The sequence below is a fragment of the Equus asinus genome, chromosome 1, assembly GCF_041296235.1.
Source record: "Equus asinus isolate D_3611 breed Donkey chromosome 1, EquAss-T2T_v2, whole genome shotgun sequence".
Lineage (NCBI taxonomy): Eukaryota > Metazoa > Chordata > Mammalia > Perissodactyla > Equidae > Equus > Equus asinus.
In genome coordinates this window covers 127318848-127345648 of record NC_091790.1, presented here as the reverse complement: position 1 = coordinate 127345648, position 26801 = coordinate 127318848, and the positions used below count along the sequence as shown (strand labels likewise).

General features: G+C 36.6%; 1 protein-coding gene across 8 annotated transcripts in view; it reads left to right on the top strand.

Moving 5' to 3' along the window:
• Positions 1–26801, top strand: part of PCLO (piccolo presynaptic cytomatrix protein) — a 377354-nt gene that overhangs the window by 170490 nt on the left and 180063 nt on the right. For 7 of the 8 annotated variants that reach the window (XR_011502753.1, XM_014843189.3, XM_070507394.1 and 4 more), the window contains exons 5-6: positions 7727–12800; positions 13165–15179. Coding sequence is in view for 7 of the 8 variants with exons in the window: in XM_014843189.3 (XP_014698675.3) it covers positions 7727–12800; positions 13165–15179 (7089 nt within the window). In the remaining variant the exon portion in view is untranslated. The remainder of the gene's footprint in view (positions 1–7726; positions 12801–13164; positions 15180–26801) is intronic. The other variant, XM_070507399.1, reaches the window with a different exon arrangement.

The window sequence follows — 26801 nt, the reverse complement described above, 5'->3', positions numbered from 1 at the left end:
GCCAAATTTTGCTTCCTGTTTTCTAAGTTTGGAATTGAAAACAATTTTTTTAATTGTGGAAATTCCACAAATAAATGTTAATCTTCCCTGATACCAATCAATCATTTGGTCTTGCTAACAATCAGAAAATGTGATGTTTTAAAGTATTTTTTTTAACAAATTGTTTTAAAACCCACTGGAGTTCTTCATCTGGGAGGTTTATAAACAGATTAAAATATTCTGTTTAAAGTTTGTTAATGAGCAGATATGACAGCTTTCAAAAATGGCATATGTCATTTTATGTAGTGTAATCACATGATGATTTCCAAATATCTATCTTCAAAGCACTGTTTCCATATCATAATTTACTTGAAGAGACTGCTAGCATTTTTTTTCCTAAATAGTTAATAGGTAGCATATTGCTGGTAACTAGGGTTTACTTTCTTTCTAAATATCTATTAAGTAGTATATTACTGAAAACCACTTGTCATCACCAAAAAGTTGAACAATTTTGGGATTCTTCTGCTTTTGCAAAAAGAAAATTAAATCTTCACATTCTACGACTTTTAAAATTAATTTCCAATGAGATAATCAGCAAACCTCTGGTTAAAATAAATTCATGTTTAAAAGAAATTCATAGTTATTCTCTAGCTCAGTGCAAAATATCGAAGATATTCTTCAAAATATGAAGGTCTCATTAGTACGCAACATGTACCACATCTGTAAAATCCTGAAGCACTTTGTTCAGTTCTGGCTTACTTGTAACAGATGCAGGAAATGAATTTCACATGTACTGCTATCGCTGTAACCTTACCCTTTAAAAAAATAATTCCACTCAGGAAAGCCACTCCTCACTATTTGATATACAGTTTTTTCATTAGAAATATATATATACTTTTATTTTTTATTTATTTATTTTTTTGAGGAAGATTAGCCCTGAGCTAATATCTGCTGTCAATCCTCCTCTTTCTGCTGAGGAAGACTGGCCCTGAGCTCACATCCGTGCCCATCTTCCTCCACTTTATATGTGGGATGCCTACCACAGCATGGCATGCCCAGCTGTGCCATGTCTGCACCCTGGATCCGAACCTGCAAACCCCGCGTGGGCCGCCAAAGCAGAAGGTGCACACTTAACTGCTCCGCCACCAGGCTGGCCCCTATATATATCTTTATTAAACAAATCACTTAATATTGAGGCTGTCTTCATTGGCACATTTTTCCTTAGTAGCTCACAATAGTAATCCTTTAAGTACAGTATTTTATTATTGAAACAGATAATGAATATTATAAATTGAGCATGTTAGAAATATCTGCCGTTTTATTCTATCACCAGCAAACCTTTTGCCACTTACTTTGTTCTAATAATTTTCCGCCAGACCTTCCATAGTTATTTCTGTATTCCTTCCAACAATATTTGCTGACAAAGAAATGCAGTTTGATATGTCACCATATTGTTTTCTACATATTACTTTAGCCAAGTTTCCCCAAATGTGTGACTTTTTTTCTTTTACTATGAAGTAAGAAAATTCAAAAGAAGATTCTAAGTGTTTATTATTAAATTTATTGAAAATTTGTAAAGTGCTGGAGTATTTACTTACTGAAAATTATAGAAGTTTGTGATGGTATCATAATATCACTTGCTTTAATGCCAAGGCATATTATGTGTTTAGTCACGATTTGCTATTAACAATAATAGATGTAAATACAGATATCAAATACTTTTCCTGATAATGTCTAATATTTTGGCCAGTTTTGTGTTAGATCTTACTGATCATCACTGTGTTTACTTTGTAATGTTGCTGATGAAAAGGTTCTAACAATGTGAAGAGTGTCAGCTTCTTTATTAATGTGTTTGTGTGTTTCTTCTATTATCAGTGTTATCTTTAACACATGATGTCTTTGCAAGAATCTTTGTCTACTACTTACCTATTATAGGAAAGTTGGTTTAGTTGAAACTGGGTAATATACCACAAATCTGCCCAACTGAACAATAAGCTTCAACAGAAAGGTGAGCAAATGAAGTGACTGCCTCACTGTAACTTCTCCTAGTGTAACTCCCAGTTTTCTCCCAGGATTCCCCTCAGACCATGTGAGCAACTGACATAAGAAGTAAAAGAATACTGATGTCAATCAGTTTACTAAATATTAGTAAAGTGTAATTTCTATTTTGGATTAAAAGGAACAATAAAAATCCTACCATTTTCTTCTTGCAGTGCATTAGATCATTTTGCCTTCCTGCCCAGGTTTCCGCAGCCGTGGCCAAGACTCCTGTCTAAACAGCTTAGCTTGGCTTTGTCAGCCCTCTGGAATACGGCTTCATTATAACTTTCAAGCAACCCCTAATATTGCCCACAAGTGAGAAATAGATAACCAGCCAAATATGCCTTTGTGTAATTCCTAAAGGTAGCTTATGCTGTCTCTCTTCTGTACCTATGCTCAGTTTTTCTCTGTGCGCCGACCATTACAGCAACCCCATCAGAAAAATCCCACCTGGACCTCTGGGCGACTCTTCTCCCTTGTGGCAGTCTCTTCTCCTGCTGCTGAACTCCCTTTATTGATTAGTTTTAAATTACTTTTTGGTTGAAATAAAAATAACACCCTTAATTTACCTAATACTATATTCTGCGCACTGTGTTAAGTCCTTTCTCCACCGTTTAATCCACACAACTATTGATGAGGTAAATATTATATCTGTTTAAAGAAGGGAAAACTAAATTTATGTACTCAAGATCACATGGCAGGTAAACAGCACAGCTAAGATTATAGTCCAGTTCTGATTATAAAGGCTGGGCTCTCAAACACCACTCGTAATGCTTCTTTCCTATGACACTTTTAGCATGCTGCCTTTTCATTATTTTAATTATTTGTCTCTCTTAGCAGCTCCCACTACAACGCCAAACAGTCTGTGTAATTTTTACTTTGTTTATATATTTATATTATTTGTCATTTGTGTCATTCATATCATTATAGTACGTTGTTTACATTTCTTTGTTGTCACATCATTTTGTCTCTGTCATTCCTATCTTTCAAAATGTGTTCCACAAATGGAAATTAAAATCCTGAAATATAATGAATAATTTGAAAGGTACATTCTTCTTTACTTTTTTAGTTTAATATTTTAAGATTTTATGATGCTACGGAATTCTCTCTTTTTGGCTTATATACTTAAACAACATATTGTCTACATTTGCTATATTACATTGAAACACTATATCTTTCCTGATAAAATCCGAAATTTGAATATCCTTTAGCATAAGCTTTTATTTCTGGTTAAAATGACCCAGGGTTAGTATTCGAGTTTTATATAGCCATTGTATATAATGGCAGCATAATCAGATAGGATGAAAAATAATGAAGCTTTCTGTAGTGAAAAAGATTCCCATGTAAGTGAGACTATCTGACTTTTTCCTCCAGGCCCAGTGAATTTTATAGACTTAATCTTATTTAAAGTGTTTGGCACCTCAGACTAGCAATTTATTTTGACCTAAACGTTATATAAATGATTAAATATCATTCATTTGTTGTTTTACTTTGGCCCATAAAAATAAATGACTTGAGAAAAATTAAGCAAAAACTTAATATTGCATCCTTTCTTTGTGCAATCTTATGTTTAACCGGGAATTTAGTTCTTAACCCCAATAATATTCAAAAAACTTCCATTTATCTTCAACCTGGAAGGCTAAAAGTTTCAACATTTGTGAAAGGGGCAGAACTAAGTTTGACAGTGCAGATTTGCCTTTGTATGTTGTCCACTGCTAGAGAAGGCCTCAAGATATGACACCATGGGAAGAGTTTCAAATGGATCTCAATTCATTACTGCCCTTCTCTGACTGGTCTCTAGGTCAATAAATGACAGTGGAGTATTGAAAGGAAAACAAATTCTCCACTCTCTGCTTTTGTTAGTAAGTAAAAAAATATGGATCTTAACCTGTGGAAAATTTGAATAATCATTTCGTATACACAAGACGAGAAAGGCTCAAGTAGCCATAATTCTATACATAAGAAAAATGCAATACATAATAAAATTAAAAGTCAGTGTAATAGAGCTTAATGCTAAATGTACTTAGAATAATACAGGGAAAATATGTTCCTCAGGGGAACTGAAAAATAACATTGCTATTGAAAAGAAAAGTATATTTAAATGATGGCTGTTCCCACTCACTGCCTCCATCTAGGATGACAAACAAAATTTTCATGCAAAGGATAGATACCTGGGATTTTATTCTTATGTAACAATTTCAGAGGTCATTCTAGATTGTATTACATGTAAAAAATGAAATGAAATGAATAATTAATTCAACTTCTTGTTATCTATTCAAATGAAAAATATAATAAATAAATAAAATGCAGTGATATTTATACACACATATATTTATGTTATATATGATATATATATGTAATTTAGAAAGAACCATTTGAATCTATTCATTAAATCTTAATATGTTACTAAATAGCTTAGTATTCTTCTCAAAAATAAGTATACAACCACACATTTTTTTAAGCAACCGAGAGAAAATTCCAACTCTTTTGTCCTAGTGACTTACATATTTGGGAGAAAATAAGCTCAACTTCAGACATCCATTTGAAGATTGAATAATTAGAGAAAACCAGATCCAACACTGAGTTTTCCCTTCTTCTCAGTTCCATATACTTTTTCTTATTTGATCCAATTATTCCCTTGTTCAGAAATGTTATTCATGAAGCAAGTGTTTGCAATGTTAAATCTATATAGACCAGTTAATTTGCATAGGTAGAAATTGTATAAGTATTCTCACCCAGATATCTCACAATGGAGAATGGATAGCCACAGGAAGGATAAGTGGATGGATAGATGTCTACCTCTGTATGCTGATCTCTGTATATGAAGAACAATTTTTTTTTTTAATTTTAGCAGCAGCAGGTGAAAAGATGAATATTTGGTGCCTTATATTAAAGAGGCAAAGGGCCTGGTTTGTGTGTGATCTGGTGGTTAACAACTTACCAGTGTAATGCAGAAGTAGAACGTCACTTGCCACTGTCAGGGTACTTTACACCTATGCTAGTTAGTATGAGAATAGTTGACATTATGAATTTTTTCAATATATCATGGTACAATAAATATGACCAACTGTTCCTTCTGAACAGTTTAGCAAAATGCCCTTTGGTTAGCTAATTTGATTTCCTTGTATTAACCACTCTAAACATTCTATCTTAGACCCACAAGCCTGTAGAACAAAATCTCTGTAGACTTTTACCACCTCATAATATGGAGAGGAAGAGTTATTTAGGGAGAAAATTCATCACCAGTAAATAATGATTGAATCCTGTGAGGAGTGTGAAAGAAAGAGACCAGGAAGACAGTAGCAGAGGGCAGAAGTACATAGAACATATTACTGAGGAAAGAAGGAAAGCATGAGCACATGGAGAAAGGCCACATGAGGGTAATTATAGGGTAGGTATTTTGATATTTTTGTGTGTTAGTCTTCTGTCTAATTTATCTTAATTTCCTTTGTTACGTTTTCTATGTCTGGTCCTAATCTTATTTTGTAAAATGTCAGCAGGACCTTCAGAATCCATTTTATAAAATTAAAATTTCTCTTTTCTTATTCTCAATGAATTGTTATATATAACAATAGTTACATTTATATGTGTTATATAAAACAATAGTTTTATTGCATTATGTTTATAATTTATGCAAACACAAAATAAAGAATGCAAATGATCCTATCAAGATTTGATTATGAAAGATCATTTTCTTGACCTTTTTTTCACAAGGAGCTTAGGAACCCCACCCCTATGGTTATGGTGTTTACTGTGATTTAGTGAAGGGTGGGAAGGCAGACAAGGAAAGACATAGAAAGCATATTGGGCTCAAAAAAACCTGCTCTGGCACTGTGTGGGATGTGAGGAAATGGAAATATCTCTCCACTGTGACCATCCAGAAAGATTTTCTTAAAAGACTACTTTACCTGTGCTTTCCTCTCCAATGTGTAGTTCTTAAGAGAAAAGAACTAAAGTTAGTTAGGTGCTCACTACTATAATCTCACAACTGCAGTTAGGTGGTCCTTTCCTGGAAATACATCTGAAGTGGTCCAAGAAAGTTAATTCTTAGTAAAACAAGGATTAGGCATTGCTTTTTGCACTAACTTGAAGAATATATCAGGCTGTCTTTTGAATCAAGTCATGTTGTAAATTCAGCGAAAGCATTTTATCCTATCATATGCTCAAGATATATCTCTAACCATACATAATAATAAGACAGATATGGAGATGAAAATGAGTATCAAGCCAACAATGTTTATATTTGAGAACTCTATAGCTAAAAGAAGAAGGAAGAGGAAGGGGAGGAAAAGGAGAAAAGGAAGGAGGGAAGGAAGGAAGGTAGGAACGAAAGAAAGAAGGAAGAAGGATGTTTTTGCATGTTTATTGTTTGTTGTGCAACCTGACATCTGCTCATTTAGGCTATATATAGGTTGGAGGAGCCCATGCGTAAACACCCACTGGAAATATTGAGATGGTTGGTTCAAGATATTGACATAGTAGAGTTGAGATGGCCTCCTAGGCCAAGGTCAGATAGAGCAGGTCCTCTTGCAGCTCCCTTCTGAACTCTTCATTCCATAGGGCTGTGGTATTATTTTGACACTCTCCTTTAAACACAGAAACTAACTGGAGCAGTTGGGTTTCATTTTACTTACAGATATTTTTAATTTGGACTTATGCAAAAAGTCTCTGTGTTTAACATTTTCATTTAAGGCCTCTCTGATTCTTAAACCAAATTGCTGGCATGGCCTCATCACAGCCCAAGGAAAACAGTAGATCAAGACTGTAGCTTGTCTCCTAAATGACCCAGCTCCCTGAAAAGCCCATGTTCCTAATCACAAAAGTTAGTTATTATACTGGTTGAAGGGAGCTGACTCTGATTGAGTGTGAAAGTAAAATTCCAAGTATTTTGAAAATCAGGAGATATTTATAAGTGATATTCATTATGTATATTTAAGGTGGGATGCTGAAGACAAATGTGATTAACAACGCTACAAAAATAATAGCTGATATTTCTCTTTGGCTAAGGCGATGAGTCAGACCACTTGTTGCATAACTTTTTCAAAGTTTGTAATTTCTAAACATTCATTTCAAGTGATAAAGAATAATAATTTTAACAACAGTACCAAGTAAATATAGCATTTTACATCTTTCAAAATGTCTTAAAAGGCAGTGCCTTGTTTGAATCTCTCTCAAAAAAAAATCCTTTGTGGTAGGTGAGATGAATATCGTTATGGCCATGGTACTTGCTTATTTCTGTTAAGTAAATTTTCAACACCCCATACAACTCGTAGCCAGGTACAAAGCCCATCCTCTGATTCTTTTTTCTTTGCCTGTCCTCATAATCCAAAAGTATTAGTTATGTTAATAGAAAACTTATTAAATTTTTTCTTCAACAATTTGAACTCTTTACCAAAGGAAATGTACTGAGAAAGATAATCATGTTTTTGAAGGAAAATGGTATTTAAGTGTAAAAGGATAGCGTATTAATGGAATAAAATCAAATGTCATTGAGAATTGACATTTAATTAAACTTAGGTTAAATGAAAACTAACCTTAATCAAGATATATCAATTATTTTCATTTTTTGTGTCCATTCAAAGATTTTTTTTAAATGCTGGCATATAGTTAAAAAAATTCCTCAGTTCATAATATTTGGGAGTAATGGAGAGGCCATGTTATTAGTTTAACCATGTTAAGTTTTCCTGTATCTTTTCCTCTCTGCTAGGAAAAGGAAGATGACAAATCAGACACTTCAAGTTCTCAGCAGCCGAAAAGCCCACAAGGTCTGAGTGACACAGGATATTCTTCTGATGGAATATCAAGTTCACTTGGTGAAATTCCTAGTCTTATTCCAAGTGATGAAAAGGATTTGCTCAAAGGACTCAAAAAGGACTCTTTCTCACAAGAAAGCAGCCCTTCCAGCCCCTCAGATTTGGCTAAGTTAGAAAGTACAGTCTTATCCATTTTGGAAGCTCAGGCAAGTACTCTTGTTGAAGAAAAATCAGAAAAGAAAACAGAGCCCCTTGTGGTTTCTCCTGAGGAGCCTAAGGACCAACAGAAAACTCAAAGTTTTTCTGAAACACCAATTGCAGAAGAAGAGCTCAAAGAGAGTCAAAAAGAAAAAGACACTTTTAAAAAAGAGAGCCAACAAGACATTCCTTCCAGAAAGGACCATGAAGAAAAGTCTGAGTTTGTTGATGACATAACTACAAGAAGACAGCCTTATGATTCAGTTGAAGACAGTAGCGAAAGTGAAAACTCACCTGTTCCACAAAGAAAACGGAGAACTAGTGTTGGTTCATCAAGCAGTGATGAGTACAAACAGGAAGATAGTCAAGGATCAGGAGAAGAAGAGGACTTTATTCGAAAACAAATCATAGAAATGAGTGCTGATGAAGATGCTTCTGGTTCTGAAGATGATGAATTCATTAGGAACCAGCTCAAAGAGATTAGTAGTAGTATTGAGAGCCAGAGGAAGGAAGAAACAAAAGGGAAAGGGAAAGTAACCCCGGGAAAACACAGGCGATTGACTCGAAAAAGTAGTGCAAGTTTTGATGATGATGCAGGGAGACGCCATTCGTGGCATGATGAAGATGATGAGACATTTGATGAAAGTCCTGAACTTAAATACAGAGAAACTAAAAGTCAGGAGAGTGAAGAACTTGTAGTTGCTGGAGGAGGAGGGCTACGTCGATTCAAAACGATTGAACTCAACAGCACAATAGCAGACAAATACTCTGCAGAGTCATCACAGAAAAAAACAGCTTTGTATTTTGATGAAGAGCCAGAATTAGAAATGGAAAGCCTAACAGACTCTCCAGAAGATAGGTCAAGGGGGGAAGGATCTTCTAGTCTTCATGCTTCCAGCTTCACTCCTGGCACATCCCCGACATCAGTGTCATCACTTGATGAGGACAGTGACAGTAGCCCAAGTCACAAAAAAGGAGAGAGCAAACAGCAACGCAAAGCTCGGCACAGATCACATGGCCCTCTTTTGCCTACTATTGAAGATTCTTCAGAGGAGGAAGAATTGAGGGAAGAAGAAGAATTATTAAAGGAACAAGAAAAGCAGCGAGAATTAGAACAGCAACAAAGAAAGACTTCTAGTAAGAAATCAAAGAAAGACAAAGAAGAACTTCGGGCTCAGAGAAGGAGGGAAAGACCAAAGACACCACCCAGTAATCTCTCTCCCATTGAAGATGCATCTCCAACAGAAGAATTACGTCAAGCTGCAGAAATGGAGGAGCTCCATCGATCTTCTTGTTCTGAATATTCACCTAGCATAGAGTCAGACCCAGAAGGCTTTGAAATAAGCCCAGAAAAAATAATAGAAGTGCAAAAAGTTTATAAATTGCCCACAGCTGTGTCTTTATACTCACCGACAGATGAGCAATCTATTATGCAGAAAGAAGGTAGCCAAAAGGCGTTAAAAAGTGCTGAGGAGATGTATGAAGAAATGATGCATAAACCCCACAAATATAAAGCTTTTCCAGCTACAAACGAACGAGATGAAATTTTTGAAAAAGAGCCTTTGTATGGTGGAATGTTAATCGAGGATTATATTTATGAATCTTTAGTAGAGGACACATATAATGGTTCGGTAGATGGCAGTCTGCTAACAAGGCAAGAAGATCAAAATGGATTTATGCAGCAGAGAGGGAGAGAGCAAAAAATAAGACTTCCAGAACAGATTTATGAAGATCCAATGCAGAAAATTACAGACCTCCAGAAAGAGTTTTATGAGTTAGAAAGCTTACATTCTGTTGTGCCTCAAGAAGACATTGTTTCAAGCTCTTATATCATCCCAGAAAGCCACGAGATAGTGGATCTGGGTGGTATGGTCACTTCTACCAGTGAAGAAAAAAAATTATTGGATGCTGACGCTGCCTATGAAGAACTCATGAAGAGGCAACAGATGCAATTAATACCTGGATGCAGTCTGACCCAGCCCCCCATCAGAGATGATATGACAGAGTCCACCATGGACTTTGACAGGGTGCCTGATGCATCTTTGACATCAAGTGTTCTCTCAGGAACATCTCTTACAGATTCAACCAGCAGTGCAACACTCTCTATCCCAGATGTTAAAATAACTCAACATTTTTCAACAGGAGAAATTGAGGATGAATATGTAACCGATTATGCAAGAGAAATTCAAGAGATAATTGCCCATGAATCACTGATTCTGACTTACTCTGAGCCTTCAGAAAGTGTCCCACCCTCTGACACACCCTCTCTTACATCATCTGTTTCTTCAGTTTGTACCACAGATAGCTCCTCACCCATTACTACCCTGGATAGCATAACCACAGTTTATACCGAGCCTGCGGACATAGTAACTAAATTTGAAAATTCTGAGGAAATTTCTTCATCAACATATTTTCCAGGCAGCATTATAGACTATCCAGAAGAAATAAGTATATCTTTAGATCAGACTGCCACAACAGATGGTAGAACTAGTGCTGATCATATTGTGATTTCCTTATCTGATATGGAACCTTCTGTCCTAGAATCTGTAGGAATTAAACCCGAGGGGTTAATTGCTGAAGCTATTTCCACTGACTTATCTCTATCTGGAAAAGACCCAGTGAAGAAAGCCAAGAAGGAAACTGGGAATGGAATTATTCTGGAAGTTTTAGAAGCTTACAAGGATAAAAGGAAGGAGTCTGAGGGTGAACTAACAAAAATTAGCTTATCTGAAATTGTGTTTGATCAACCACCTTCTTCTGTAATAGCCTTTCCAATGAAGGAACCGGTTTCAACTGCATGCTTTATATCTGGAGAGGTCTTTGGTCAAGTAAAACCTGCATCTCATTTGCCTTCTGGCAGTCCTTCTGTTTCCTCTCCTCCAACTAGAACTCATGCATTCTTTCGAAGTTCTTCTTTGGATACATCAGCACAACCTCCTCCTTCTCCTGCTCCTCCTCCTTCTCCACCTCCCCTTCCATCTCCCCCACCTCCCCCACCTCTTCCTCCACCGACTTCACCTAAACCAACTGTTCATCCTAAAAGAAAGTTAACAGTTACAGCTCCAGTGACTCTAACTACTACAGCAACACCTCTAGTTGACGCTGTTACTACAGTGGAGACCACAGCTTTTCTAGGGAGTAATGGGTTACCTGTAACAAAAATATGTACCACTGCACCTCCTCCTGTTCCTCCTAAGCCATCTTCAATTCCATCCGGACTTGTATTTACACATAGACCCGAGCCAAGCAAACCTCCAGTTGCCCCTAAACCAGCAGTTCCTCAGCTTCCAGTAACTACACAAAAACCAACAGATACGCACCCCAAACCAACAGGACTATCTTTAACTTCAAATATGACATTAAATTTAGTGACTTCAGCAGATTATAAATTACCTTCCCCGACTTCCCCACTTTCCCCTCACTCTAACAAGTCCTCACCAAGATTTTCCAAATCCCTTATGGAAACTTACGTTGTTATCACGTTGCCATCTGAACCTGGGACTCCAACAGATTCTTCAAGTAGTCAGGCAATTACCAGTTGGCCCCTGAGATCACCTCCCAAAGATCTGATTTCCATTGAATCAGTGTTTTCTGTAATTCCTCCTGTGACAGCTGCAGAAAGGTCCACTTCTTCAGAACAGAGCCTTGACCTTTCAGGCACTTTGGAGACATTTTCCACTATCCCTGTCACCACATTATCATCATTTCAAGCAGCCCCAACTTCAGTTACACAGTTTACCACAACCGAAGTTTCCAAGGCTGAGGTTTCAGCAGCCAGAAGTCTAATCCCCAGTGTGGGTCTCAGCAGTGTCTCTGTATCAATTCCTCCAGAGCCTCTTGCTCTAGATAACCTACATTTAGAGAAGCATCAGCATAAAGAAACTGGAAAGTTGCAACTTGTTGGTGATGCCATTGATTTGCGTACAGTATCAAAAGTAGAAATTAATGTAACTGAAAAATGTATGGATCTTTCTGCTTCTGCAATGGATATGAAAAGGCAGACCACAATAAATGAAGTTTATGGGAGACAAATTAGTGCTGTGCAACCCTCTATTATAAATCTCAGTGCAACTTCGTCAGTAGTGACTCCAATATCTCTGGTCACCGAGACAGTGACTGTTGTCACGTGCACAGCTAGTGAAAGTTACACTGTGGGCACAGAAAGCCTAGTGGGTGTAGAACATGCAACAGCAGCACCACTCCAGCTTACTGCATCAAAGCATGCTGAACCCCCATGCAAGATACCAAGTGGCCAGGCCTTTCCTACAGTTAGGGAGGAAGCACCAATAAACTTATCTTTAGGTACTTCAGCACATGCAATGACATTGGCTATTACAAAACCTGTTACTGCACCTCCTGTTGGTGTCACAAGTGGATGGACTGATAGCACCACATGCCAGGGGATCACTGATGGGGAAGTAGTGGATCTCAGTACAACAAAGTCTCAGAGAACTGTTGTAACAGTGGATGAGTCTACTTCAAGTGTGGTGACCAAAATAATAGAAGATGATGAAAAACCTGTTGATCTGACTGCAGGAAGAAGGGCCGTGTGCTGTGATATGGTTTATAAGTTACCTTTTGGAAGGAGCTGCACAGCACAGCAGCCTGCAACTACACTTCCTGAGGACCGTTTTGGTTATAGAGATGACCACTATCAATATGATCGATCAGGGCCTTATGGTTATAGAGGGATTGGGGGAATGAAATCTTCCATGTCTGACACTAATTTAGCAGAAGCTGGACATTTCTTTTATAAAAGTAAGAATGCTTTTGATTATTCTGGAGGAACTGATGCAGCTGTAGATCTAACTTCAGGGAGAATTACTACAGGTCAGTATGATGTGGCAGCAGACCTTTCCTTGAAATATCATTATGGTGTTCCTCATCTCATTTCAGGATGAAAATGCGGCCCCTTTTCCAATTTTATTATTTTTTCTCTTTCTTTGGATGTTTTGGCAACGTATTTTGGAGTACATGTGCACTTTTGTTTCTTCATTTTTTAATTTGTTCTGCCCAAAATAGTCTGTATGTGCCTGCATGTTCAACATTGCTTTTATTATGCATCAAATTAGGTTAGCCTGTGGATTTGCATGCAGTCCTATTCATTGTGTTTGTCAAGATTGAGAGGGCTTTCAAACCCAAAAAAGCATCCTTCATTCTGGAAACTGGACTGTAACTCTACCCTGTATTTCAGGTGAGGTAATGGATTATTCAAGCAAGACTACAGGTCCATATCCAGAGACACGACAAGTCATTTCAGGAGTTGGGATTAGTACCCCACAGTATTCCACAGCAAGAATGACTCCACCTCCAGGATCCCAGTATGGTGTGGGGAATGTTTTGAGGTCATCTAATGGTGTTGTCTATTCTTCAGTAGCAACTCCAATTCCCTCCACATTTGCTATCACCACACAACCTGGCTCCATTTTCAGCACCTCTGTGAGGGATTTGTCTGGTGTGCACACAACTGACACAGTGACTTCATTATCCGCCCTGCACCAGAGCCAGCCAATGCCTAGATCATATTTCCTAACAACAGGTGCATCTGAAATGGACATTACAGTAACTGGTATTGATATCAATGCCAGTTTGCAAACCATTACTATGGAGACTCTTGCTGCTGAGACAGTAGACTCAGTTCCCACTTTAACCACAGCATCCGAAGTGTTTTCTGAAGTGGTGGGAGATGACAGTAGTATTTTAATTGTCCCTGAAGAAGATAAACAACAACAGCAGCTGGACTTGGAGCGTGAGCTCTTGGAACTGGAAAAAATTAAGCAGCAGCGTTTTGCTGAGGAATTAGAGTGGGAACGTCAGGAAATTCAAAGGTTCCGAGAACAAGAAAAGATCATGGTTCAAAAAAAGCTGGAGGAGCTGCAGTCTATGAAACAGCACCTTCTCTATCAGCAAGAAGAAGAACGTCAAGCCCAGTTCATGATGAGGCAGGAAACATTAGCTCAGCAACAGTTACAGCTTGAGCAGATCCAACAGCTGCAGCAACAGCTTCACCAGCAGCTAGAGGAGCAAAAGATTCGCCAGATCTACCAGTATAACTATGATCCTTCTGGAACTGCTTCTCCACAAACCACTACTGAGCAAGCAATTTTGGAAGGTCAGTATGCTGCCCCAGAAGGCAGTCAGTTTTGGGCAACTGAAGATACAACCACCACAGCCTCAGCTGTTGTGGCAATTGAAATACCACAAAACCAAGGATGGTACACAGTTCAGTCTGACGGTGTTACTCAGTACATTGCCCCACCTGGCATCCTGAGTACTGTTTCAGAAATACCTCTAGCAGATGTTGTTGTAAAAGACGAAAAACAACCCAAAAAGAGAAGTTCTGGAGCTAAAGTCCGTGGACAGTACGATGAGATGGGGGAAAATATGGCAGATGATCCTCACTGCTTTAAAAAGATAATGGACAGTGGTGTACAAACTGATGATGAAGATGCAGCAGATCGGAGTTATGTGAGTAGGAGGAGGAGAACTAAAAAGAGTGTCGATACAAGTGTCCAAACTGATGATGAAGATCAGGATGAATGGGATATGCCTACTAGATCAAGGAGAAAAGCTCGTGTAGGGAAATATGGTGACAGCACTACAGAGGCTGACAAGACCAAACCCCTTTCCAAAGTCTCCAGTATAGCAGTTCAAACCGTAGCAGAGATATCTGTGCAAACTGAACCAGTTGGAACCATAAGAACACCTTCAGTACGGGCACGCATGGATGCCAAGGTAGAAATAATTAAACACATTTCAGCACCTGAAAAGACTTACAAAGGGGGAAGTTTAGGATGTCAGACAGAAGCAGATTCAGACACACAGAGTCCTCAATATCTGAGTGCCACATCTCCACCCAAAGACAAGAAACGCCCAACACCTTTAGAGATTGGTTATTCAACTCACCTTCGGGCAGATTCCACAGTACAGCTGGCTCCTTCCCCACCCAAATCTCCAAAGGTCCTTTATTCACCCATCTCACCACTTTCACCAGGCAAAGCCTTAGAATCTGCCTTTGTACCTTATGAAAAACCCCTCCCTGATGATATAAGTCCACAGAAAGTACTGCACCCAGATATGGCTAAAGTTCCCCCAGCAAGTCCTAAAACAGCCAAGATGATGCAGCGGTCCATGTCTGACCCCAAGCCTCTGAGTCCAACAGCAGATGAAAGTTCCAGGGCTCCTTTTCAGTATACCGAGGGCTACACGGTAAGAGTGATTCTTTTCAGTTAGAAGACAATAGATAAATTGATGTGGACGATGTGTTTGCAGATTTAGGAGGCAATAAGGCTCCTGCTACCTTAGAAAGCTAATACTAAATTTCCCTGAGGACTATTTCATTTGAAATTTGGGGAAAAAATAGAAAAGTATACATCACTTCAAAATACCAAAAAAAGAGAACATGTTATGTGAGGCAAAATGAGAAAGAAGTTTATTATTTTATGGATTATTGAGATTAAAGTTTTATTCTAATCTTGAAATCTCCTAAGTGTCAATTGTAGACTGCGGTTTCAGTGATTTAATTGATATTTGTATTCAAGTATGATGGAATAAGCATTGAACATAAAACGATAAGGCAAAGGATGACCATAAATTTAGACCCCTAGAGACTGGACTTCTTTAGTGGGAGAGTCCTTGAAGGTCATCTGATCAGGCTCTTCTTCCTCCAGCCAGAATGTTTTCATAAAAGGGCTTAGGACATTTGCTGTTCAAAAGAGAACTTTTCTAGGGCAGGCAGATGACAGTGTAATACAATCTTTATTGTTCATTCATACTTACAGTCATGCACCACGTAACGACCTTTTGGTCAACGATGGACCGCATGCACAAGGATGATCCCATAAGATTTGTACCATATAGCCTAGGTGTGTAGTAGGCTATACCATTGAGGTTTAAATAATTACCCTCTATGCACAAGGACGAAATTGTACAACGATGCATTTCTCAGAATGTATACCCATTGTTAAGTGATGCATGGCTGTGTTTTTTTTCTGGCAACTTCCTTAACCTAAGCTTAGGTAAGCCTTAGTTCTGATGCTTACAGAAGCAAAGAGAATTTTGTGTTTTTTTGTTTCTTTGAATATTGAAATTTTTATGTTTCTTCGAATAATAGAGATTAATTATTTAAATAATGAAATAACGTATAGTTATGCTTCAAGGGGAAAAAGAACATATCTAGATCTATTGAACACGTTAGTGAAGATCTCTATAGCTGGGAATAAGAAATGTTATTAATCAGCTATAAAAGCAAATATATCTTGCTTAAGAAAATCTAATATATAACTCTTTAGAAGATTATTGAGAAATAGCATACTTCAATTTAAAACAAGATTTATGTTCAAATTAAAAGTTCCCATAATGCACTGGTTTCTGAACTCTGGGTTTTCAAACCCTGAAGCTTCTAAATAGGTTTTTCGGAGATATTGCTATATTACCACTGACCCGTATGTGTTAAACATTGATTGTGGGCTGAAAAATATGCCATTATATATGACTGTAAGTCTATGTATAGGTATACAGACATATCAATAGTCATATTAATAAGTTTCAAATTTGTGTCTAAGTTTTCTAGTTTCAGAGTGGCATTTTGTTATTATGTACTTCCTCAAATAGTATATTCTACAAGTAAAACTGTCTTCATGTAGAGGACAGAGGTCATAACTATTGAGTCAGGGAACCACTGGTGCATTGAGATTTAATTCAGTTTCCATAGAATTATTTTATCTATGGCTTTGTTTCTAGAATTAAATCTCTTGTGAGAAGCGATTTTTAACTGAGTTATGTTATATAAGTCTTTGTTTTTATAACTGTGGCTTAAGAATTCACCCAAAAATTACTTGGAAAACTTTGAAAATGTGTCTTTTGACAGTATTTTAAAGTAATAATCAAGGTTTCAGTCATTAGAAAGAAAGGCTTTTCCAGTTGATAGATTGATCATTTAGTTAATATATGGCCCTGTGCCCTTAATTCAAAGGAACTCAGTTAAAGAAGAGATTTAAGTTGTCAATATTTTTTCCTCACAGGTTTCACTTCATATATGCAAGTGTGAAATAAAAGATACAGTGGGTTGTATGGGTTGTATTACTGATTGTACCAGTAATATTGATTAACCACCTAATAATAAAAGAAGTTGAGTGTATTACTCAATAATACTCTGAGCCTGAAAAATCCTAAGTGTATTTAGCCTTGGACCACAATTCAATAGTTTCTTTTTCTAGTTGGTCAAACTCAGTGCATGCTTTAATATGGAATAATTATATACAGATTCAAAGATGTTGTTTTATTTCACACACAAGGTAGACCATTTCATATACAGGCAATGTTTTTAGCATTTTAGAAACTTAGATTCTAAGAGTGAATTTTATAATTTATTTATTTGCAAATTTCTATACATGCTTTGAGTGTATTTTAAACTAAATTAAATTAATTTCTTAATTAATGGGGTGATATTAGTTGTACTGTAAGGATAGTCACGTGAGTTTAATTAAGAAATTTGGCTCAGTAATTTACATATTGTTAATTTTCTCAGACCAATAAAGTTGAGAAAAAATCACACCATTCAGTAAGCATTGAGACAACATAGTAACACTTTAAATACAGCATGAAAGATCAGTTTTATACTATATAAGATTCTGTGGTAAGATCTCCTCTTCCTGGAAGAGGAGGAAATGTTTCAAAGAGAAGGTTCTGAAACATGAAGGTGACATTTCTACTGGACCATGAAGAGAAAAATAGAGGTCATTCTAAATAGAGGGAACAGAATGTGCAAAGGTTCATATTGCTGAACAGACATAAAGCAAAGAGGAGGAGAAAGGTTTACTGTCAATGAACTGGAAAGGTAAGTAAGGAACAGGTCAGAGGGGATCGGATTTGCCCAGTTCGAGTTTGGATTTATTTCCCTTGGCTATGGGGAGCCCAGACCAAAGCAACCATCTTTTTAGATTTACACTGTGCACTAGCCCCTGGACTCCCTCCAGTCTTGCCTGCCTTACAATCAATTCTCTAACTGCACCTAGGGTGATCTAAAATCTACCTCAGATTATGTCACACACCCCATAGTTTAAGCTCTCCAGTAGATTCTCATCAAATTCAGAATATACTAGAAATTTCTTAACAAGGACCCATATGGTCTGGTCTCTGTCTGTCTCACAACCTCATCCATCACACCCCACATTTGCGTCCCCTTCTCGCTTAGCTGCACCTGCTGACCTTGCTGTTCTTGGGATGTGCCCACCTCATCCCCACCCAGAACCCATGCTGAGATCTCTCTCTCCCGAGATCTTTGCCTTGCTCACTCCTGTGTACAGGTTTCTGCTTAAATTTCACTTCCACAGAAGCGGTTCTCCTTACCTCGTTCTCTAAATAATTCTGCCTCTCACCATGAGTCCTCATCCCTGCACCCTCTAAATCTGTATATATTACTTATGAACATATTATATATTTATATATATATATATATATATATATATCAAATGTCATCTTTCTTCTCCAGTAGAACATAACCTCGACAGGAGCAGGAGTTTTGCTTCATTTTCTGCTGTAGTCCCATGTGTCTAGAGCAGCGCCTGGCACAAAGTAGGCCCTTAATATTTATTTAGCAAATGTATTAAGGGGAGGAGTATAAGCATAGAAGCAATGGGATAAAGCATGTAATAAAAGCCTCTGCGTACCTTTTCATTGCCATGATTCTAGACCTGTTCCTAGCAAGTCCTGTTGATACTCTAAACTGATATCTCCTTTGCTTAAAGTGTCAATTCCGCTTTCTTTATTTTTGTATAGACATCTGAAACACTGAACACAAGTTGAATGATATTTAGCTGTTAGACTGTCCAGCCAGCTTATAGATGAAGAACAAAGGCCCGAGTAGGCTGGTGACTTTATCACGGTTCCTTAATAAACTGATAGCCTGGCCAGAATTAGAATGTTAGCCTCTGTACTGTACAGTTTTTATACTTTATTAGTCTCTTCTGGGACATATTGAACATTCTCTGGTTTTTCTTAATAATTCAGTACCTTTCTTGGTGTCTTTTTATCTTGTCATTCCGGCTGCTTACTCTAAAATTCCAGTTTAAATCCCTCTCAGTTAGGTTTGTTCATTTTTTAATTTATTCTTGCCTGCATTCACTCATTATCTCATTCATTCATTCATTGCTCTTTTCCAGACACTGTGGTAAAATCTAAAGGTACAGGATGAAGCAGAGAGGCAGAGTTCACTCTTTACCTCCTACCACTGAGCTCCTTTTGTTCTTCTTGGCCACATGTTATGTTAGTTTCTTAGGGCTCTCATAATGAAGTACCATGAACCAGGTGGCTTAAACAACAGAAATTTATTGTCACAATTCTAGAGGCTAAAAGTCCAAAATTAAGGTGTCAACAGGGTTAGTATCTTCTGAGGGCTCTTCAAGCCTCTCTCCTAGCTTGTGCTCACCTCCGGTATTCTTTGGCTTGTAAATGGCGGTCTCCTTGCATCTCTTCACATTGTCTTCCCTCTCTATGTGTCTGTCTCTGTGTCCAAATTTCTCCTTTATAAGGGCACCAGTTGTATTGATTAGGTCTCATACTAATGACCTTCTTTTAACCTTATTACCTCTGTAAAGACCCTATGTCTAAATAGTTTCACATTCTTAGATGCTAGAGATTAGGACTACAATATATCTTTTTTTTGAGGGAGTGGAGAGGCAGTTCAACCCATAACACCTATGAAAGCAGTTTATTGCACTTTTTGTTTGTTCACAGGCAAATGTGAACTATTTTTTGGTTTGTTTATTTATGGTCCTCTTTCCATACACATTTTTTCCCATGGTAAATATCTCATAAGCTTTTTGGAGAGCTTTAATAATTAAAAACTTCTTTTTTTCCCTGCTCCCCGGGAAAATTCCCAAGAGATAACAATTAAAACAAAGTCAAAATTTATTCCGTCCCATGGGGTTAAGCTTGCTACTTAGATGTGACTTCATAATAATGTATTTTCATCATGAGTTAAAAAAAGCACACGAAGAAGTATGGAAGCTGGATAGTTAAAAATGGGTGTAAAATGGTCAAATATCTATCTGTAATGATTGAATGAAGAAACAGCTATAATCTTCCCATCACTAAGTCTGGCAATTGTGGATATCGGGTAATGTTGATTCTCTTTTCTCAGGTTGACGTTTGGCAATCTCTGTATTTCCTCAGCAGAAATTTGCCAGCCATGATTAAAGAGCTTTACTTTTTGGGTTGGTAGAAATAATTTTCAATCTCCTATGAACTGTGGGCCTTTCTTATTCTGTGGAGTATATAATGCTGCCTCTCTAGAAATTTCAGATTCCTGTTCTCCATAACCATTTAAAATGTACTGTTTTGGGTCATGAGGCCTTTTTTGACTGACCAATTGAAAGCCACCCACCTTTCTTACATGCTATCCTTATGCCCTTCTTGATTTTTCTCTATGTCACATATCATCATCAAAAATCCTATATCTGTTCCTTTGTAATTTTATTTATCGTCTTCCTCACCAGAATTTATGGGTGAGAATTTTTATTACATTCACTGCTTTATCCCCAATGCCCAGAAAGATGCCTGATTTGTAGTGGGTTCTCTGTAACAGTAAGTTAATTTGACAAATTAGTGAGTGAATAGACCTCTTTATCCATCAAACTGCTCTCATTTTGGGGGGATTCACCAATTTCTCACTTCCACCTAAAACAAAAAATAAAAATAAAGCAAGTACGCAAAATCTTATTCATGCTCCCCCTACACTTTTTGTGTAGTTCAGTGTTACAATTTCTCCTTCTGCTTTTGTCCTCTGTGTTTTTCTTCCATTTGCTGAATGGATGACACCACACTTTCTCTGATTTATTTCAATTGGGTATTTTTGTGGATCGATATCTAGCATCGCATCTACAAAATTTTCATAAACCAGAGCACCCAAATGTGGTCCTCATGCCCTTTCTCTTCCTTCTACACAAAGAGACTGATTTACATCATTACCCCAGGTGATCAATAACTTCAGGAAGGAAGGTTAGTGTGGCACATTCCCTGCAAAATCAGGGGAGAAAGTGACATTATCCATTGGGAGAAATAGCAGTGCAAATTCAAAGAATTCGTTTGGAGCTAGAAGGGATCTAATTCATTCCAAGATTTCTCTAACTTAAAAATAACATTTTTAAATAATTTTTCTATCAAAAAAGACATATACTTCAGAACTTAGGGCCTGTTTTGTCAATATTGCTACACAGCACTTTTTGCACTAAAATAAGCTACATTTAAAATGTTGTCACCTCTGTATGACCTTAAAAATACATAGGTTGTTAAGTGTTAAAGCTGTTTCATCCTACCCGTAGACTTACTGAACAATTTTAGAGCTTTTTTTTAGTAATAGGCAAACTCCTTATTAAAATCTTTTTATTTTAGAATTTAAACCAGGATCCTCTTGCAAACCAGATGGTATTCATGAGCTGATTTTTACAAGAATATGTTTTGCTTCACTGATTGCTGTTTTGATAGCTATTTTTAAGATTTTTGGAACCCATTAATGTCTATTTGTGAGAGTAATCTTTATAACCTAAATTGAGAAATTTTATTTCTGTCAATTTTATTTCTGTTAGAATATACAGATTTAAGAAATAATGACTGTGATGCCCAAGTATGACTTGAAGAATAATAATTATTAGGAGTTGTTTTATTTTCATTACTCTCTGTGAAAGGCAGCATAAGAAATCAGTCTATTAAAATTGACTCTGATGAAATAACCTGTTTTATAATAGTGGTATTCATGTATGGCACAAGAGATTATTTATATATTAAATTCAATTCTCTTGTAAAAAATAGAAGCCTCATTCTTGCTGTAGCTCTTACCTTCTTCATATCTTACTACTATATGTTTCTCATGATATTTCTTCTTTATAACTAAAATCTTGCACATTAAAATGCAGCTCTTTTAGGGCTAGCCTCGGTGGCCTAGTGGTTAAGTTCAGCATGCTCTGCTTCGGTGGCGGTGGCTTGGGTTTCGTTCCCAGCACAGACCTACGCCACTTGTCTGTCAGTGACCATTTGCTGTGGCCGTGGCCCACATACAAAAAAGAAGAAGATTAGCAATAGATGTTAACTCAGGGCGAATCTTTCTCAGCAATAAGAGGAAGATTGGCAACAGATGTTAGCTCAGAGTGAATCTTCCTCAGCAAAAAAATAAATAAAATAAAATGCAACTGTTTTAAAATGGAAACAGGAAATACTACATTAAAGTGTTTTCAGTAGAATAATGACATGGTAATTATTAGGATATAATAAAAATCAAAACAAATGTATACATATATACAAATGTCAATGAGTGAAAACCAGAAAGTTTTTAAGTTGATCTCATCAATTTAGTGTTCAGTAGTTATCACTGCTATTTCATTATAATCAATATCTAAGGATTAACTTCAAAACAAAGCTTTTCAGACTGAAAAGGAAAAGTCAGATCATTTCTGTTATCCTTCCAAGACATCTACATTTCAAAATATGCAAATAAGCATAATTATAAGAAGCAGATTTATGTTCCTAATATTCAGTGCAGGACCTCTGATGAAAATGTAACACTAAATATTTGGACATGCCCGTTTAACACAGGAGCGTTATGAATTAATAGAGCATTGATTATTACTGACACAGTTATAAAAACTTAGAGCATTATTTAGCATTCATTAGCTCCTTAAGTATTTTATGATAGTATTAGTTTCTTAACAATTCACTATAGTTTCTATTTTGAACAGTTGTGCTGTTTGTAACTGACTCTACAATAAATCTACATATATATTCTCCCAAATGCATCCCCTCCCAACACACAGGCACTTTTGTGTATTTATTTATATTTCTAAAAATTACTAATTATTTAGGATTCTCTAATCTGCATTAGCTATTTCTGAAAAAAAAAATTAGCACACAACTAAAATGATTATAATATAAAGATTTGGAAAAGTTGGAGATATACTTTGAGACATAAAGTATATAGTAGCATCACAATGTATTCAGATAGTGGCTTCATATTTTCTTATTGTTATATTCAGCATCAAAATATACTTTTTAATAGGCATATATGCATACACCTACATACAATATACATATATATTATACTTAATACCTTTATAGCCTCATAAACTAATAAAATATTTTCATATGAAATTGCTTGGTTGAGATCCAAACCACGTATTTTCTGTAGGCTTGGTGTTTATTTTATTCCATATTCCAAAGATGAGGAACCTGAAGTCCAGGTTAATAGGTTCTTTGCACCTCCATACACTGCCAACATTAATTCCATTTGCATCAAATGAGGCCCTATTAAAGAAAACAGCATTTTCTTTTTGGTGCTCCTCTGTATCTTGAATTATGTGTGGAGTTTGAATTAGGAGAGTGCTAGAAACAAGTGTGGTGAGGTAAACTGAATCTTAAATGAACTGGCTAAATAAACCGAGGTAGTTTAGCCGGAAGCTGTAAACCACAAAGAAAATTTTTATCTATTTTCTTTTAACCTCAAGGACAAGTTGAGAGGGATTCAAATTAAAACAGTTGAAAAAATTAACCTTAACCATTGAAAACAATACAGCAGTCCCCCACTTACCCACGGTTTCACTTTCTGCAGTTTCAGTTACCCATTGTCAACCGTGCTCCAAAAGTGTGAAGCGGAAAATTCTGGAAATAAGCAACTCATGTTTTATTTTATTATTTTTTATTGAAATATAGTTCACATATATTATGGTTAGTTTCAGGTGTACAACATAGTAATTCAACATTTATATACTTTATGAAATAATTACCACAATGTCTAGTAACCCTCTGTCACCATACAAAGTTATTACAATATTATTGACTGTATTCTCTGTGTTGTGCATTACATCCCTGTGACTTATTTATTTTGTAGCTGGAAGTTCGTACCTCCTAATCTTACCCTTCACCTATTTCGTCCAACCCTCCATCCTTCTCCCTCTGGCAACCACCAGTTTGTTTTCTGAATCTATAAGTCTGTTTCTCTTTTGTCTTTTTTGTTCGTTTTGTTTTTTAGATTCCATATATAAGTGAAATCATATGACATTTGTCCTTCTCTGTCTTATTTCACTTAGCATAATACCCTCTAGGTCTACCCATGTTGTTGCAAAGGGCAGGATTTCATTCTTTTTTTATGACTGAGTAATATTCCAGTGTGTGTGTGTGTGTGTGTGTGTGTGTGTGTGTGTGTGTGTACACACACAATATGTTCTTCATCCATAGGTTGCTTCCATATCTTGGCTATTGTAAATATTGCTTCAATGAACATAGGAGTCCATATTCTTTGCACCTCCATACCCAGCTACTTTTTGAATTACTGTCTTTGTTTTCTTTGGGTAAATACCCGGAGGTGGAATTGCTGGATCAAATGGTAGTTCTATTTTTAAATTTTTGAGGAGCCTCCATACTGTTTTCCATAGTTGCTGCACCAATTTACATTCCCACCAACAGTGCACCACAGTTCCCTTTTCTCCACATGCTCACCAATACTTAGTATTTGTTGTCTTTTTGATGACAGTCATTCTGACAGGTATGAGACATTATCTTGTTGTGATTTTGATTTGCCTTCCCTGATGATTAGTGATGTAGAGCATCTTTTCATCTGTCTGTTGACTTCTGTAAGTCTTCTTTGGAAAAATATCTATTCCGGTCCTCTGCCCCTTTTTTAATCCATTGTTTTTTTGATACTGAGTTGTATGAATTCTTTATATAGTTTGGATATTAAGGCTTATCAGATATATCATTGGAAAATATCTTCTCTCATTCAGTAGGTTGCCTTTTGTTGATGATTTTCTTCTCTCTACCAAAGCTTTTGGTTTGATGTAAATTGTGGGCTGTTGGTGTAACATGATAAAATCTTGTGTCCTCCTGCTCCATCCCACCTGGGACACTATATCATTCACTTCACTTTGTCTTCTCACGGAGGCACTGTATCATCTCCCATATCTGAGAAGAAAAGAAGAGTGATTTCAGTAGGGTAAGGTATTTTGAGAGAGAGAGAAAGACCACATTCACATAATTTTTATTACAGTATATTGTTATAATTGTTCTATTTTATTATTAGTTATTGTTGTTAATCTCTTACTGTGCCTAATTATAAATTAAACTTTATCATAGATATTTATGTATAGGAAAAAACATAGTATATATAGGGTTTGGTACTATCCAAGGTTTCAGGCACCCACTGGGAGTCTTGGAACATATCTCCCATGGATAAAGGGGGACTCTTGTATAAGAAATTATTAAGATAGATTATAGAACTGCCATCTCAGTATTTTTCTGATTGAAAAAAATTTTATGACGTGGCAAATAAAAGCTTAGCTTTGGGGGCCGGCCCCGTGGTGCAGCGGTTAAGTTCGCACTTTCCACTTCAGTGGCCCGGGGTTCGCCGGTTTGGATCCCGGGTGCAGATCTGTGCACCACTTGTCAAGCCATGCTGTGGCAGGCATCCACATATAAAAAGTGGCTGAAGATGGGCACAGACGTTAGCTCAGGGCCAGTCTTCCTCAGCAAAACGAGGAGGATTGGCAGCAGATTTTAACTCAGGGCTAATCTTCCTCAAAAAAAAAAAGCTTAGTTTTGTGAAGACCAATAAATAACCCTTTTGAGGGAATAAAAATTCAGTAAAAATAGAAGATTTGAAGCTAAAAGTGGTTACACTTGTCCCTCCCTCTCCTTCTTCTTCCTCCTCAAGTGAATGATTAAATATGTCTGAAAATGAAATAAATATGAAAAAAATATATACAAAAATTGAACTTTCTGATAAACCATTTTAACTACATGAATGGATTACTCTTAATAGGTTAAATTTTAATTTCTGATCTATTAGGCAGTATATTTTAGCATGACAGGGACAAGGCAAGTTTCCATTGTTTTTTCTGACAACACTCAGCCCTAATCATAGAGCTCGGTCTCCAGACATACAGGCTACTTGTATGGCTTAGTCATTTACTTCTTTGAACCTCAAGATGAAATCACTGCTTAAAGTACTAATTAATGATAATTGTAGAGAGCTTTATAATACTTTGTAAGTCTCAAGATCACAACATTAATTTTCCTTTTGACATGAATAAATGTAAATGAATTTCTTCGGTGTGTCATAGGTATTAAAATGATAGCAATGTTTCTAACAAAACAATAACGTGTTATATTTAGAAAAAGCTTCTTTGCTGGGGGGTTCAACCAGTTCTTTCCTTTATGGCAGGAGCTGATGCCCATAAATGCTCACTCAAATGCACAACAATCAATAGGCTCAGGTTTCATTAATTCTGCATTGGGAAAATCATCTAATCACCCATCCAAGTATACCTCTGTTCTCATGTAATTGGATGTGTAGAATTGAGAATTGAAAAGAAAAGTTAACCTCTTAAAATGATGTTTAGTAAAAATATTGTAATATTTATATTAGCCCATGAGCTTTATCTTCCAGAAGACTGAATAAAATACTTCTTGCTTAATTTAATTGCCATCCTTTATCCATTGTTAATAGTGTTGTCTTCTAAAAGAACCAAATGGTTCAGCAGTTTATATGGAATAAGGCCCATGGTCAAGTACTTTCCAAGGAAATTTTCTTATTAATTTAGTTGGGGGGAACTATTTCCATGATTTGGGTTTATGAAGAAGAAATATTTCATTCACTGCAAACATATGTAGATAAAAGCAATTCTGAACTGTTTTAATGTCATTTTCCAAGGTTGTGTTCCAGGCCAGGGGATAATAAATCAATGAGAGAGAAACAAAAACAGAGATTACTGTGATCTTGTGGTTAGACATTTCAAGAGTCTGAATATAAAATACCCTTATTATCTCAAGATAATTTAGTAAAGACTT